General features: G+C 36.8%; 1 protein-coding gene across 1 annotated transcript in view; it reads right to left on the reverse strand.

Moving 5' to 3' along the window:
* The window catches only part of cfap58 (cilia and flagella associated protein 58), a 155,902-nt gene extending 141,618 nt beyond the window's left edge, over positions 1-14,284 (reverse strand). Inside the window, exons 1-6 of the mRNA XM_052127420.1 lie at positions 14,151-14,284; positions 10,796-11,062; positions 10,448-10,596; positions 10,084-10,240; positions 3,687-3,881; positions 3,261-3,398 (exon numbers count right to left, since the gene is read on the reverse strand). Of these exons, the coding sequence (XP_051983380.1) occupies positions 3,261-3,398; positions 3,687-3,881; positions 10,084-10,240; positions 10,448-10,596; positions 10,796-11,062; positions 14,151-14,156 (912 nt within the window). The 5' untranslated portion in view covers positions 14,157-14,284. The remainder of the gene's footprint in view (positions 1-3,260; positions 3,399-3,686; positions 3,882-10,083; positions 10,241-10,447; positions 10,597-10,795; positions 11,063-14,150) is intronic.
* Positions 14,285-18,219: the final 3,935 nt, after the last annotated feature.

Raw genomic sequence — 18,219 nt, forward strand, 5'->3', positions numbered from 1 at the left:
GAGCAGGGAGGAGAATTTATAGAACAAATTGGCTAAAATATTTATGTGTTTCTCAACCACACCTATCGCTTCTGAAGACACTGATTTATTAAATGGAGTCATATGGATTAATTTTATGTGAATATAATTTGGAATTGATATTTGGAGCTTAAAAATGTTGGCACTAGGGCTGGGACGGTTACCGCGTTATCGCATTACCGCAATACCGCGGTCACGTGACTCCAACCACGGGTCTGAGCTTGTCACCATCGTCACCGCAAAAAAACAAAAACAAAAAAAACATTGGCCTGCACATGTGTGCACGTTGTGTCTAATGACATGGATTCGTTGTGTCTAATGACATGGATTCATTGATTCTAATGATATGGATTATGTCTAATGATATTAGCCTACATGGATTCAAGGTTTTCTAAACAAAACTTATCAAAATATGGAGCAAATCCGACCTTTCGCGAGTTGGGGAGCGCAATGTTCCATGACACATAATAACATTCCATTTGTATTAGAGATGCGCGGATGGGCTATTATTATTTAATCCGCAACTGCATCACAAAACTCATCTGTCCGCACCAATGTTTTTTGATAAATTTTCAAAACCGCATCCGCGGCGCTGACTGTTTTAAGGTCTGAGCGATGCAAGGCGCTGCTGCCGCGAGGCTAGAAAGCTCTTGGCTGTTCTAGAAAGGAGACTGATCCAACGCAGCAAAGATATTTTAAAGGCTAAAGTCCCTAGTAGGCTATAGCCTATTGGCTATGTTGTATCCCCAGAATATCAGCAGTGAAGTCCGTTTCCGATTGGCGCACAGGGATAAAAATAAAAAAATAAATAGTAACGCACATCGGCAAACCTGACTACTAGGCTACTGTAGCCTAAAATTTTATCATTTTGTTTTGAATTTTGTTTAAAATGCATTTTAAGATTTCTATTTATTTCTCATGTCTGTGAGGCAGTAGGCCTAGCCACCGAGTTTCGGTTCATTTATGAGAGAGCTCACGCGCAAGAGATCGCATCGGCGCTTCCACGTCCTGCTGCTGATTATATGTCTGCTATATTTGCTTCTTATTTATTAATTCCAGGCAATTAGTTAATGAAACAGTGATTAAAATTAAGATACAATTTATACAAAACGAAATTTTAAGTTAAAGAAAGGCTTTCTACAAAACAAAACTTAATAAAGTGGTCAAAATCATGTCTGACCCATCTTCAATGCGAATGTATCTGAGAATAATCTTAAATAAGGAAATCTATACAGTGATTAGTTCATGCCAAATTACTGCTTGATGAAAATTTGACTATTTAAAATTGTGCTCGTTTTTTTTCTTCGGATGTAGGTGACAATATTTAAAGTCTGTCTATCAAAAGCGACTTCTGATGTGTGCGCCAAAGTCTGTCGGGGACTTCTCTGATCCAATGTAATGTATTTAATGCGGTTTACCGCTATACCGCGGAAATATCTTGCTTTTCAACCGCGGTTAGAAAAAATCCATACTGCCCCAGCCCTAGTTGGCACCCATTCACTTGCATTGTATGGACCTACAGAGCTGAGATATTCTTTATAAGTTGTGTTCAGCAGAAGAAAGAAAGTCATACACATCTGAAAATGCTGAATATAGTCTTGCCTTAGGTAAAAAATATGGCAGTATTCAGAGGTAGGAAGACCTCAGAGCATGTTCAATGATTGCGTATAACATCATGTTTACTAAGATGTTTTCATGTGTTCCACCTTTGCCTATTTGTCGCCATTTTCTCAGTCTATTATTAAAACATTTTAGCATTTCAAATGTATTAAATATTTCCAACAAATTTTAATAGATTAATCTTTAAATGGTGTACATATTATAAACCAAAAATAAAAGTAAAGTATTTAATTAAAAATAATGAGGAGTATGAACATTTAAAACTTAGTAAACAAAATGTATGTTTTAAAAAATGCAATCTGGTCAAATCTGATAATTTATTTAAGTGAGATATCCCAAATCTTGTGTTTGCGGTTAGTCAGTAGGTGGAAAGAATAAAAACTCTAATTGAGCAGTTAAAATAAGCAAAAAATTTATAAATGCATAATTTCAATTTGCAATTCAACTTTTGCAGAGAAATAAGCATTGTTGTCATTTAGTATTTAATAGTTATGCCAAAGGCTCCTTTGAATTCAGTCTAATCTAGATAATTTAGAAATGATGTAATTGTGCCTTGGAAGACAGTCTAAAACTGTTTTCTTATGAGTCATCTTCATAGACAAACAATGATTGTGAAGTCTTTAACTTGGCAGCGAGACAGCAAGGCAAGCTGACAATGTGTTATTATCCATAGTGCTGAAGCTCTGCCCCCTAGTGGCTAGAATGAGGACTCACATCATTCGTTTAATAAGTCCAATAGCTGGGAGCACTGACTACAAAAAGGCACAGTGAATTAGAAAAGTGAATCTGATTTGAGGAATTGTTGTGCAAGTGCTTGTTAACGTTGTGTTTTACCTCAGAATTGATTCTGACTCAGACATAAATCTTGATAGCAGCAGTTTCAAATCTTTTTTTTTACTGTCTGTCTCTTTCTTTCTCTCCCTCAAGAGTGCCGTGGGGTTTATCCTTCGCTGTGTTTACACTCTCTATGAAACAGCCATCTACAGTGGCAGAGTTTTAGACAGTGTTTACATCTATGTTTTTTTTAGTGTCAACAATACTACACTACAAAAGACATGGCCATTTTAAACAGAATACCCAACAATACAGTTACATCATAACCTGCAGAGATGTGCACTGAACCCAGCAATCACCCACTAGAATCAAGCCACTACAATACAAGCCAGAACAAAGAGAATACAGAGCATTTAATTAAAGGTAACATTTGCTGTATTAACCCCCACTGTGATTCAGTTAGATGTCTGGAGGAAGTTCTGAGCAGGAAAGATCCATTACCTGTCTGACGGTAAAGGATGAGGAGCATAAACCTTCATTCTCTAGGGCTCTAATTATAGAAGAGTGAGATAATTTAGTCAGATTTAAAGAGGGGGAGGCCAGCTCCAGAAATCCGTATGTTAGAACTTTAGTGTGTGTGTCTGTGTACCCACATATTAATAACTAGAACTGATTGCCAAGTATGCATCAATTGTGACCCAGAATTGTGAGGGTTTTTTTAGGGGTTAAATAAAGGTTGTGTTTTAGGGTTAGTGTGTGTGTGTGTGTGTGTGTGTGTGTGTGTGTGTGTGTGTGTGTGTGTGTGTGTGTGTGTGTGTGTGTGTGTGTGTGTGTGTGTGTGTGTGTACCTTCAGATCTAATGCTCGTTGCTGGTTTTGTAGGGAGAGCTGATCTAGGCTGAGGGAGTTTTGTTCATTGTCCTGTTGAAGTTTAGTGTTGCGATGTTGGAGTTGTTCTATTTCCTTATTGGCTTTCTCATTCATGATCTGTCAACAAAAATTACTCTCATTGATCACAGGCACAGATTCTGCATATGTGTGTTACCAACATAGCTATTAGTGTATTTTTATTGTAAAAATGCAAGATTTCTTCTCTAGGTATGTTTGGGGTTAAGATTAGATGTCCTACTATATCATTGACTTCAAATAGTTTTTCCCCCTTTTCTTTTATAATGCTACAGTACATGTCCCTTTCCATCTCACTGACTTTAGATCCATTTACCAGCCTCTCAATGGTCAGCCCTTACCCCCTGACCCCATATCAGAGTCTCTTACTCTATGTTCCTGGAGCTGTTGTTCAAGTTTTTGCTGGTCTTCTTTCAAATGCTGGCTCTGCTGAATCAGCGACTTAATTTCTGATTGTTTGGACTCCATGTCTGTTTGAAGTTGCTTCACTTCCTTTTCCAACTTCTCCTTCCTCCTGGTCTCTCGATGAACCTCGTTCTGACGCACCTGGGTGTCCTGCTGGAGCTGTATTTGTGGATGAGGAGAGAATAATGAGATTTGTCAATAAAATGAAATACGGTACACATTTAGCCAGGGAGGTCACATATACAGTATATCTGTCCAATTAATTGCATGTACTGGATTGGAAAGACAGCACTGAATTCATATTACTTAAACACAAGTTTTATCATAAACTTTATACTTTATAAGAAATTTAAAGTTTATTTTTAAGGCCACACTAATATGTTTTTCTGTTGAAAACTCCATTTTCCATTTCCTAACATGCTTGTTTTCTAAAGTATGGGGTACTAGAGAACAGTTTACAAATTTGATGGAGGAAAACACTGTTCCAGTGTGGATGAGAGGGGTAAACGTAGTAAAATAAATATGTTATCAACTGAAAAAATATTAGTGATGATGTGGCCTTAACAATAGCCACCGCCCAGTGGCTTGAAACTTTCTAAAATGCTCTCTCAATTATTGCATACTTTGTACAACTTTTGTACCAAAATTGAGTTTTCAATCAAAAATGTATTAGGCCATGTCTACATTAATCTGTAGAAGTTTTAAATTGCTTCATAATGTCATCATTTTCCAAACTATGCGTTACAACATAACGTTTTGGAAAGTTCCTGTTTTCGGTGGAGGAAATGGATGAGAGACATGGATGTAGCCAAATGCATCAGTTTTCAACCGAAACCTTTAAGTGTGAATTTGGACTTACAAAGGCCACTGAAAATGGAGACTTTCGAAAATGCTCTCCACTGTTGCATACATTGGGATACGATGATGTTAGGAAACCGAAAATTTAGTTTTTAGCCAAAAAACATTTAGTGTGGATTTGGCCTTTCAAAGGGGTCATGTCCAGAAGAGATCCATCTCTCGTCAACTTCTCACGCATGCGCATTCTGTTAAGATGCTTCCGCCTGTGCTTTTTTGCTCGCATCTCTGCGTATTAATGTTGGAAAGCATTAGAACTTCAATAATATCAATGAATAATACAAAATTATTATTATTATTATTATCATTATCATTATCATTATCATACAGTGACTATTTGCACTAGGAATAAATACCTGCCACATAGTGCGGCTATTTGCACTGAAATATTCTGAAATTAAAGACAACCTGCTCCTTGAGTGTCTCTACTATGGCTTAGTGTGACGAAATGGTGTGAATGTGATTTTTCCATGTGTATGAACTTGGTTCTAATCCTCCTTTTGAACCAGTTTTCCCCATCCTGTTTCTTGTCTCCACTCTTAATAGTTTTCTTTAATACTAATTATATTGATAAATATAATGAATATAAAGGTTGATTTCCTCACAGTGATAGGTTGGTGTAGGGTGTCCATGGGACTCCAAATAAATACACTGCAGTGACGCCCTGTTAGTATTTATTTAAAGGTGCAAATAGACTCTGTCTAACACTATTTGCAGTTAGTGCAAATAGCCTCTGCCTTATTATTATTATTTTATTATTATTATTATTAAGAAATCCTGTTGTCTTCTTGAAATCTCATACAGCATCCCATGTTTCTAGGATACAGTAATAATTTGAAATAATTGTTAATTACCGTCGCAAGCAATTTGATCTTAGAGTATACCTATGGTACAATTCCCTATTGTCATACACCGGTCCTTTAATCTAATCCTTCCATCCGGACCGGGCCCTTACGTGAGGCTGCCTCCGCAAGCCAGCTGCTTCAATGCAGTTTACAAAACAGTACCTCAGTCACAGCTTTCGCCGCAAACACATCGCTGGGACATGTTTTCCTAATGTATCCCCTGCCGGAGCCCCTTTTAAAATTATACTGCCACAGCAGTACCCAACTCATAGCTCCACATGGCGGACATAGTAGGGAGAAGTCGGTCCAGCCTAAGCAGCAGTATCGCCTGCTCACGACTCCAGGTCGATAAACACAGCAGTGAGTCGCATTAGCCTTTCAAATTGATGCATCCCCTGATGTCACTGTAGTGCAAACTCCTGCTTATCTACCACCAATGTGCAACATTTGCCCCGCCCACAGCTCCCGGAGAAACTAGGCAACCACCATCCCTCATCATATACCTTTATCCCTTTCAATTCACTTTTTGGGGGGGGGGTCCTTCCGTACTATCAAGTCTAATGATCATCTACATCAATTCAACCTCTAAGCATCCAACTTGCTATCCAAAACTCCTCCTGCATCTTTTTGGGGGGATACTTCAGAGCTCGAGTTGAAGCTGCTTCATTGAGCCCCTCCTCTGAGGACAGGAAGCCAAATAAATTTAACATTAATAGCTTAAAGATTATAGGGGCAAACAAACTCGTGAATTGAAGTTCCTAAATGTAATTTCGGGAGGAGCGAGTCCATCTAATCTTTCAATTAACAGCCAGAGTATATAACCTGTCTTCGGTCTCAGCTGTTTCCAGCATTCCACCACATCCCCAACTCCACTTTTACCGTAGGCATCTTGCCCCACTTAATCATCTACTATTAATAGTCCCGGGGGGATACTTCACAGCTCGAGTTGAAGCTGCTTCATCAAGCCCCTCTGTGGACAGCAAGCCAAATAAGTTTAACCTTAATAGTTTAAAGTTTATATGGGCATGTTAAGGCACATATTACTTTAAATCTTCGATTATGTTATTGTGACAAATGACATTAATAGTAATTCAGGAATTAAAAAGTGTTTGTGTTGAAAAAGAATCTAGCTGCTGTTTAAAGACGTTTATCTCTTTTAAAACTGGAAAATGTAAAACAAATCTTGTGGAGATTTTGTTTGTGTTCCGCAGCTTGCACTCCTTTCCAGTCGAATCGCAAAGAAAAATGCAAACAAATGTGACCAACTCAAGATATACATCCACTGAAGTGCAGATGCAATCTTTATTAAAATATAAAGTTACATTGGAGTGGATTAGAACCCAGAGCTTCTTATACAAGGGGCGAATATGTTACCACTTTACCACCCAGTCACAATTTCATCAAATGAGCTGACTGATGTACTTTTCCAGTCACCAAAAATATCTCATGAAAGTAATAAACATAGAGCTATATTTATCAAATTTATTATGTGAAATATTTATTTTAGAGTTTAATTAATCATCAAAACTGATTGTTCATCAAAACAGATCAAATAATATTTTATGACTGCTCCTTGTTACTGTGCTACTTCAAATGAATGCTGTGTAAGAATCTTGTGAGATTGACGAGAGAGGGATCCCTTCTAGACACGACCCTTACAAAGGCCACCATCCAATGGCCAGAGAAAATTATGTTTTTTTCAACCGAAAACTACTTTGGACAATGATGATTTTAGGAAACTGAAATGGAGTTTTCAATCTAAAATGTATTACACCACATCTACACTAATCTAGTGTTGGAAACCTCCATTTAAATAGTTCTAACGTCATCATTTCCAAAGTATGCAGTACGAGAGTGTTTTCGAAAGGTTCCATTTTCAGTGGTAGAAAATGGCATTCCAGTCTGGATGAGAGGTGTAAACATAACAAAATCTCAGATAATGAAATAAATCTCACAAATTATGTTCTTTATAGATCTGATAGATGCTCCAGAGGTGGAGGTGTGGCTATATATGTTTACTCTGATTTTGTATCTGAGTTAGTCATACCCACAGTTGAGCCTCTACATTATGAATGCATTTTTCATTCAAATACATGTTTAACAATATAGGCCACCCTCTTTGCTGGTAGAGTACATTAATTGCCTTATCTCCACCATTAATTACATTTTCTGTAGAAATTAAATCCTCTTATTAGGTGATTTCAACAAAAAATCGGTTAGATAAGTTATCTGACAAAGAAAAAAATATACTTTGTAGCCTAAATGTTACGCAACTAATTAATGAGCAGACTAGAATCACCCCTAGAACTCAATCCCTTCTTGACTGGATACTCGTCTCACACCCAAATAGATTCTTAAGGGCATGTGTTCTGTCTGATTGCTTCAGTAATCACTCAAGTGATCTATTGAAGATTGTCTATTGTGTATGCAAAATCAAACAACCTAAATTGCCACCAAGACTAATCCAAGTCAGACAATAAAATAAATAGAATTTAGATGTATTTATAAATTATTTTATCGCTATTAACTGAGAGAGATATCAATTAATACCTAATGTACAAGATGCCTGGGATTTTATCTACACAGAGTTCATTGATGCTGATGAACAGGCTTCTTCGAAAACTGCTAAGTTCAAGGGTAAACATCTCCCTTGAATCATCCCTGAATTTATTAGTCTCTTTAGGCAAAGGGACAAAGCATGGTCAGTATTCTGTCAGACAAGGGATAATGCTGATTGGGAAGTATATAGGCAGCTGAGAAATATGAGCAAGACAAAAACTCATAATGCAAAATCTAACTATTATAAAGAATGTCTTGCCATTTTAATAGCCCTAATCAATGCTGGAACAAATCAAAACCATTATTAATACATCAGATATACACTCTATTAATTAAATAAGAGTTGCCATTACAATACTACATGACTCGAATATCTATTGCCCAAGCATTCAATCAGCATTTCTCCTCTGTCTGTTTTACTTTAGTACCTGACTCTTACCTTTCTGCTGGATTTGTTAGTGATATTTCACCTTTCTCCAATTGAAGTTCAGAATGTCATTAATGAATTAAATGTGAACAGTGGTGCTGGACTTGATGGAATAGAAAATAGGTTTATTATACTAGTCTCTCATATTATTATGTATCCACTTGCTGAATTATTCAACCTTTCTTTTTCAACATGTGAGTTACTGGAAATGTGCACGCATCACTCCACTCCATAATGGAGGGGATGTACTCGATCTTAACAATTATAGACCTATCTATTATATGTTCTATATCTAAAGTCTCTGAAAAAATATATATATAATCAACTGTCATGTTAACTCAGTATTAACAATATCTTATCATCATTTCAATCTGGCTTTAGGTCTAACCACTCCACAACTACTGCCTTACTTAAATTCAGCAATGATGTGTTCTCTGCAGCAGATCATAATAAACCTACAGGTGCAATCTTTATTGATTTAACTAAAGCTTTTGATTCCGTTGATAGCTATCTGCTTTTAGATAAACTCCATGCTACAGGCCTTTCTGAAAATGTGGTTTTGTGGTTCAATTCATATCTGCATAATAGAAAACAATGTGTTGTCTTACATGGGAATAAATCTAATCTTTTGATTCAACAAAGAGGTGTGCCCCAGGGTTCAACATTGGGACCACTTCTCTTCTCTATTTTTGAAAACAACTTACCAACTTACCATTGTGTTCTACTTTATGCTGATCACACTGTTCTGTATCCATCTAGACCTGATCTACTACACATTTAAGTTTCTCTTCAGTCTGATTTGAACATCTTACAAGAATGGCTTTCACATAATATATTAGTGTTCAACAAAACAAAGTCCTATTTTATGATCTTTGGTACCAGACAGAAACCCGATTCTTGTGTAATAACCTGTAATGACGGCACTCCTCTTGGTGTATGGCTTGATTCTGAACTTTCATTTAAATCACACATTGATCATGTCTTGCATAAAGTCAACTTTGGTATCAATGTTTTACATTGATCTCAGAATGTCTTTACATGTAGTGTTCGTAAGAAACTTGTCTCTCAATTTATACTTCCGATTCTTGAATATTGTAATGTTGTTTATCAAAATGCATTAAAATCAGACCTTGCTCCTCTTTACACAGTATATAATAGACTCTGCATATTTGACCTTGGGTGTCCTTTTCTCACTCATCACTGTACAATGTATGATGCGCTTAATTGGCCACCTCTAAATGTAAGAAGACAAATTCATTGGCTTCAGCTTATATTTAAATGTATTCATTTTTATTATCCTTCTAATCTACAACAGGATTTTGTACTTGGTCAGATATTTGGTACTCTGCTCAGCTCTATTTCTCTGTCCCTTGTGTTAAGAAAACAATTGGCAAAAGAGATTTTTATGTTTAAAGCCCCAGCGATTGAAATAATTTACCTGTTGATATTCGATCCATTTCATCACTTTTGTTTCATCAAGCATTTGCATGCTGAATTGTGATTTGTTATGGTGTTATAAACCCACAAATAGTTAGCCATTTAACTGATGCAGCATTTCATTAATGCTGAACCAAAGCCTAAAATTACACACTTACATAAAACTATACAGTAACACTATATTTTTGTTGCTTAGCAAACACTGATATTTCCTGCATGGAGTGTTTTCATGTAGTACCTGTGAGATCATATCCATCGCTTTGTTCTTCTCAGCCTCAATCTCCTGCTGAGCGATGGTGGCTTTAGTGAAGTTCTCTCGGAGTGTCACCACCTCTGACAGCAGCTTGTCCCTCTGCTTGGTCAGATCGTCCTTGATCTTTAACAGATCGCCCATGCTAGAAATATTCAACAAGGTTTATGAAGACGCTTTGTACTTCATTTCCACCAAAACCCTACAGAAGCACCTCAAGAACATTACAGCTTCTCTGAAGTCCATCCAACATCAAGATAAAAGGGTATGTGACACTTAACTGCCTGCGTTTCTACCAGAATAAAAGAACTTCAAAGAGTAGGTCAAAAATGTACAGTATGATATAATTCACCTGTGTTCTTGGTGCTCAGAGACACCAGCTCCTTTACCCACAAGATTGTTGAGATTGCTTATGTCCTCGTTTAGATTTTTAATCGTTTCTTTCGCTTGCATCTCCTTTTCATGAGCAGCTTCAACCATTTTCCAGGCCTTCTCAATTTCCTAACCAACAGTAAAGTATGGTAAAGTGCACTCAGGATCATTTGCTAGGGAACATTATGCTGTAACAGTTTTAGAATAAGGCTACTGTTCTACCAAAGTGTGAGGGCATTGTCCATGGGTAATCATTTTGTATGTCTTGAAAGTGAGAAGAGTAAGAATAGCTTCCATTTATGAGTGCCATTGTTCCTGGCTAATGTACCTTTTTAAGGGTGGTGATTGTGGATTGATCTTCATCCACAAGTTTCATGGCTGTGGATAATTTGACGGAGTTGGACACGATCTCCGCGTTCAGATCCCTGCATTTGGCCATCAGTCTCTTTTCGTTTTCATGGGACTTCCGCAAGGCTTTAGCAATCTTCTCGTACTCCACACGAAACTTTTCCAGGTTTTTGTCATCCTCTAAGTCTAACTCAGTCAAAACCTCCTGAAAGTCTGTGTCCAAGGTTTCGGATGAGGTCTCCTCAGTCTGAAATTGTTTTCAGAGTGTTAGAGTAGCATTGTAGATGTTGTAGGGGAGAGCAGGGATAATTGTAACACTTTTTGGTTTCTGCTAATTTACACAGAATATTTTAAGTCTTATAAGTCCATGAAGGCTGATGTTTTAGTTTAAAATATGCTTTAATATAAACAGTAATGGCATTTCCACTGCCATAAAGGAAGCGGTCAAATTCACACAGATAGGGACTATATACATTTTTGTAATATTGCTACAGCACCAAATCTGACCTAACAATGAAGCTTTAGAAGATGAGGTAACTTTTAAAGTGATGTACAATGTGATTGTTTGTAAATAAATGGATGACTCTCAAACCAAAGATTACATAAGGAAAACTATTTAACTTGCTCAAAATTGTTGATGAAATTGTCTGTTAATTTTGGGGGACATTCATATTATATTGCACTTGCACAAACCTGAAATGCCAATGTGAGTGGATTGTGCATTAAGTTAATACTGATGATAAATGTATTGGGTGTTATCTCAGTTATCTCTGCTCTTCTCTATATTGAAATAAATAAGCAAACACAAAGGACAAGAGGTGGATTGCTGGTTTTAATAAGGAAACTGTTCAAAATCTCATAAAATCTTCACAGGGACAAAAAAGAGCTAATCTGAATGCAAAGAATAATGATCTTTGAGCACCAAGTTGCTTCAAACAATCCATCTATTATGAATTGTTGGCAATCATATTTTTAATTCTATTAGGTGATCGTTTGAGACGTCTGCCAATAAGAGCAGTGATATGATGGAAAAGCCTAGGGCACTTTTCTGTTGAAAGGATAGTGGATAGGAAAAAAGTGAGAAAAATAGATAAACTGACTCAAGACACTTCTTCATATACTGACACAATAAAAAAGAGGTCAGTTTGCAACTTCTACAATAAAAACAATGAGAAATAATAATTGCAATATGATCTGCTAAAATAGAGCATATGTGTTTATCTTAGTAGCTGTATCTCTGTAAATAAAGTTTCAAAGAGTCAAAAGTCAAATTACAAAAATACAGTATTTGCTGCCTATAGCTTTTGACCAAGACCCTCTTGAATTCCCAAACAAAATATCATATTCTCTATGGTTTGCTATAGCTCTTTGGTAAACACACACACAAAAGATCAACAACAAAAATGTCAGGGCAAGTTGTCACATGTGTTTTACATTATATAAACTCTTTTTTTAATACAATTTCTTAATTATAATAAATGTCTGCCAAAACTTTTAAAGGAATAGTTCACCCAAAAATGAAAATTTAGTCATTGTTTACTCGCCCCTGTGTTGTTATAACCCTATATGTATTTCTTTCTTTTTCTTAACACAAAGGGAGAAATTGTGAAAAATGTTTGTTCTCAGTGATGTCACACAATGGCAGTTTATGGTGACCACCTCTTCCAGCTTACCAAAGAAAACATAACTTTTATCGTGTGTCATTTGGCATCAGGTTTGGACACGGTATGACTGTGGCTGTTTCTGTTTGATTTCCGAGTACTCAGTTAAAAAAAACAAGGCTGGGCATAGAAATACATAAATTCTTTGCGAAAACTCTTCAGATATGTTTAATAAGTTCTGTTCTCTGTTTTTGTGTGCAGCTCTGTTGTGTTCTGTTGTCGCTGTCGCTGTGGCAGACCTGTTTTAGATCAATTAGTTTTCGCGTGAAAACTAGTTTACACCCCAATATTGCATAAATCGTAAATTAGTTTACACCCCAATATCGCGTGGACTCATGATTGCTATGAAAGCATACACTAAGATTTGATGAGAAAAAAACCAAAATCTACTGTATTATTTAGTGAAAATTTTCACTGACCATTGATATCCTGTGCACGTTCATGATAGTGCACGAGAGCAACAGTTAACAAAGCCTCCATGCGATATTGCGGTGTACATGCGGAAACTAATTTATCTAAAACAGGTCTGCCACAGCGATAGCGACAACAGAACACAACAGAGCTGCACAAAAAAAAACTGAGAACAGAACTTATTAAACATATCTGAAGAGTTTTCGCTAAGAATTTATGTATTTCTATGCCCAGCCTTGTTTTTTTTTAACTGAGTACTCAGAAATGAAACAGAAACAGAGGCTACAGGCAGCCACAGTCATTCCATGTTCAAACCTGATGCCAAATGACACACGATAAAAAGTATGTTTTCTTTGGTAAGCTGTTGCTCTCATGCCCTATCATGAATGCCACAGGAGATCAACAGTCAATGAGCAGTTTCACTAAATAATACAGTAGATTTAGGTTTGTTTCTCATCAAATCTAATTTTATGCTTTCATAACAATTATGAGTCCATGGAATAATTTGTTAGACTTCTGAATTATACTTTTGCATTCTTTTGAAGCTTGAAGGGGTGGTCACCATAAACTGCCATTGTGTGACATCACTGAGAACAACATTTTTTCACAATTTCTCCCTTTGTGTTACAAAAAAGAAAGAAATACATATAGGGTTATAAAAAAAACCCAGGGGTGAGTAAACAATGACTTAATTTTCATTTTAGGGTGAACTGTTCCTTTAAATTTCCAAACAAAATTCCAATATTATTATATTTTTGCTATAGCTCTTAAATCACAATTAAAATGTCAGGTAAGTGCAAGTTGTCACATGTGTTTTAAATTATATAAAATATTTTTAATACATATTAATTACAATAAATATCTATGCGTGTTAGCGTCATTGTGCGTTCAATGATTTTGCCAGGAGTGAAAATTGTGACAACTAGCCCCAGGATCTCCTAAAATATATTGTATGAATTAGCCACAATAAAACTAAACTTCTAAACGTTTTTATATTGTTTTTGTGTTGTGGTAAATGGCGTTATATTTATTTTGCTGTAACCCTCTTTAAGATTGTGCCAAGAAAAATGGAAAAATCTATGAAGTATGAAACGTTCGTGTATATTCTGACTTTAGTGTAGCGTTATAAGGTAGTAAAATAAAACAGCTACAGTATTAATGAGTTCAGTGAGGCCACAGCTAAACTCAGTGTTTGTGATAATAATATGAACTATTGTTTATTATTTCACTACACAGTCCGGCATACGTTTCAGATCAACATACCTCCATTGTGTTCGTTTGTCGGTTTACTCCAAAACTCAGCGAGATGTTTTTGTTGTTTTGTATTTAATGAGTTGTAACTCAAATTATGTGTTTTGTTTCGTCTTCACCAGCATTCAAGTACGACACTGTTTTTGGTCACCGTGGATACGCGTCCTCATTGCCTGGCAACCGCGTTTCTTGAGCACGTCGGTGTAAAGAAGAAATGCGGAGAGTTCTCAATACCTGTAGAGCAAATTATGGAGCGAATTTTATCTCAAGAATAAGGCACCTGATTTAGACTACAATGAGTCAAACTTATAATGTTCTTATAACGTTATAGTGCTTACATTCTGCTTTGTTTATGTGTTGTTCTTCACACTAGGTGGCAGCTTTACACAGTGCAGTGTCTTATAATAAAGCGCAGTGAACGGTGCAGTATCAGCATTAAACATATAGTGGAGTCTGGAGCTAGTTTTCACACTTTTTAGTCCAGTAATTGTAAAGAAAATTGTAAAAAAATAAAACTTGTCCCGTTATTCCCCAGGAAAAAAACCTTATGTGATAATAGTAGTCACACTACTGTAGCCAATAGTGTAACTCACATGAAACACCCTATTATAGACTTTTCATAAAAACTTAAACAGTAGGGTAAAACTATAATGAAACACAAAACAATTAATAAAATTGAAAAAAAGGTTTACATAAAAGCTCTGTTGTTTTAGCCAACAAATAGGCCTATTGTAATTAATTAATTAATTAATTAATTAATTAATTAATAAAAACATAGCATTTTAAATGTGACAACTTGCCTTGACCTGAAATGTATGAAAATCACCCTTGTCCTTTTGGTTAAAATCTACTTTCATTATGAAGTTTGGAGGATAAAATTCCCCCAAAATATTTTAATCTAAGTGGATTTTCAAAGCTTGGTGTTTAAAATCAACATATCAAAACACTGCTTGAGAACACACATTTGTGTAATTGGACATTAGACTCAAAACATTACAGTTAGCATCAGTCTCCCCTAAAAGTTTTCAGTGCTATTGTAGGCCTACCTGGGACAAATCCTCTCTTTGAGTCAACACAAACCTGCATACTGCACATGCACTCAGATTATGCATTATGTTGATTACATAATGTCATATTCATTACTTTTTAATGACACTTCACTGTGCCCAGTCATGCTGAATTATATCATATGGCTCAATGAGAGGTGTGGAAGTTCTACAGACATGTTGAGTCACTAACATCACATGGGATCAACTGCTGGTACATTTTAGAATATGACACACGTTCATCACTCTGTGCGTTGGAATATTCATAGACCTGTATAATTTAAGCCCTAAACACACACACACACACACACACACACACACACACACACACACACACACACACACAAAAAGCCTATTTTTAAGATTTTTCATTTCAATTTCATAATAAAATTTCATCAAATCGAATTGTGTTATGTTTAACAATAATCAATTACTTAAATGTTTTTTAAGTGTATGTACTGTACATTTGCCTTTGTTTTGCATTCTAATTAACATCTTAAAGGAATAGTTCACCCAAAAAAGACAGTTCTCTCATCATTTACTCCATCTCAGATGTGTTTGACTTTATTTCTTCTGCAGAACACAAATTAAGATTTTTAGAAGAATATCTCTGCTCTGTTGGTCCATACAATGCAAGTGAATTGTGACAATTGACAAGTATTTTGAAGGTACAAAAAGCACATAAAGGCAGCACAAATATAATCCATAAAACTCCAGTGGTTAAATCCATGTCTTCAGAAGCGATATAATAGGTTGTTGGTGAGAAACAGATCAATATTTAAGTCCTTTATTAATATATTAATATTATTCTCCTGCCTGCCCAGTAGGTGGTGATATGCACAAAGAATATGAATCACCAAAAACACAGAAGAATGTGAAAGTGAAAGTGGAGATTTAAAGTAAAAAAAGGACATATTGATCTGTTTCTCACCCACACCTATCATATCGCTTCAGATACTGTATTTATTAGACCACTAGAGTCGTAAGGATTACTTTTATGCTGCCTTGATGTGCTTTTAAGCTTCAAAGTTTTGGTCACCATTCACTTGCATTGTGTGTACCAAAATAGCTGAGATAGTTTTCTAAAAATCTTCATTCATGTTGAGCAGAAGAAAGAAAGTCATACACATCTGGGATCTTTTTTCTTTTTTTTTTTTAATGAGTGCATGGTCAGGTTTGAACCATTCACAACAGCTCACTCATGGGCAGAGTTTTTTAGAGTGGTTTCTCACTCAGTAAAACAGTAAAGGGATGGGCTACACTTTGTTGATATAATGTGGACTAGAAACGCCTCTGCTTGAGCTCTAAGGTGATCTAGCAATATAAACTGATGAGCCAAAACATTATGACCACTCACAGGTGAAGCGAATAACATCGATCATCTCCACATGGCCACATGTCAAGGTCTGGGTAGATTAGAAGGTAAGTGAACAATCAATTCTCGTGGTCAACTTGTTAAATAAAGGAGAAATGGGCAGGAGTAAAGACCTGAGCAACTTTGACAAGGACCAAATTGTTATGGCCAGACGACTGGGTCAGAGCATCTCTGAAACATCAAGGCTTGTGGGGTGCTCCCAGTCACCATTGGTAAGTATCTACAGACAGTGGTTCAAGGAGGGAGGCTATCCCATCTGGTCCTAACTGACAGAAGGTCTATTGTGATAAAAGTCACAAAAAATTTTAATGATGCTACAGAAGGAATGTATCACAACACACAGTGCATCGCACTCTCATTATGACCCCTGTCCACCATCGAAAGCACCTACAATGGGCACGCAAGCATTGGAACTGAACCTCGGAGTAGTGGAAGAAGGTCGCCTGGTCCGATGAGTCCCGTTTCTTTTAAATCACATGGACGGCCGTGTACATGTGTGTGTGCTCCTGATGGCACCAGGATTCACTGTGGGAAGACTTCAAGCCGGTGGACAGAGTTTGATGATCAGTGCGATGTTCTGCTGGGAAAACCTAGGTCCGGCCATTCATGTGGACATCAGTTTGACACGTGCCAACAAATTAAACATTGTTGCAGACCAAAAACACAGCTTCATGGCAATGGTATTCCCTGATGGCAGTGACCTCTTTCAGCAGGATAATGCACCCTGCCACACTGCACACATTGTTTGGGAATGGTTTGAGGGCAATGATGAAGAGTTCAAAGTGTTGCTTTGGCCTCCAAATTCCCCAGATCTCAATCAGATTGAGCATATGTTGGACCAACAAGTCTGATCCATGGTGTTTCAACCTCACAACTTACAGGACTTGAAGGATCTGATGCTAATGTCTTGATATCTGATACCACAGGACACCTTCAGGTGTATTGTAGAGTCCATGCATCAGCAGGTCTGTGCTGTTTTGGTGGCACATGGAGGACCAACAGCATATTTGGCTGGTGGTCATCAGTGTAAGAGTAGTTAGTGACATCAATTACTCCATTTACTTGTTTTCCCTGCTATGCATTCAAATTCCAATAAGCCTAATTGAGTGGATTATTAGATTATATAATTATGAGAATGCTCCTGTCAGTTGGCACGGGGTGGCAGCTGCCACCCTAAAAATGTGCTTTGCCACCCCACAAGCCACTCCAGCTCAGACCCCCGCATGTGCTCTGGAAATGGTGTGCAATGGCTTAAACGCCCTGGTATACTTCATTTTTGTGTGTTCTGGACCAGCTCGCATCTGGTGGACCACGTTGCCTTTGTGAGTATATTCTGTGCCAACTACTCGCCAACTATGCGCACAGATGATGACGTGTCTGCCAGATTATGATGAAATTTACATCACACATACCACTGTGTGTGTGTGTGTGGATCAGCAAACCCTTTTAAATCTCTTTCTTACCCATCAAGCCATACAGAAGTCACTAAGATAAGTATTTGGTAAATTTTGGTAGTTTAGGAAATCAGTTTAATGTCTTCTCTGTTAAACGTGTTGGATTATTATTTGATAACTGTTGATTCATATTGGTACTGAAGGACAGCACTTTTGGACAGGCCAATAGTTCCTACACTGAACCTAAAAAAAATATAATGTGGTAA

The sequence above is a fragment of the Xyrauchen texanus genome, chromosome 5 (assembly GCF_025860055.1).
Source record: "Xyrauchen texanus isolate HMW12.3.18 chromosome 5, RBS_HiC_50CHRs, whole genome shotgun sequence".
In the NCBI taxonomy this organism is placed as follows: Eukaryota; Metazoa; Chordata; class Actinopteri; order Cypriniformes; family Catostomidae; genus Xyrauchen; species Xyrauchen texanus.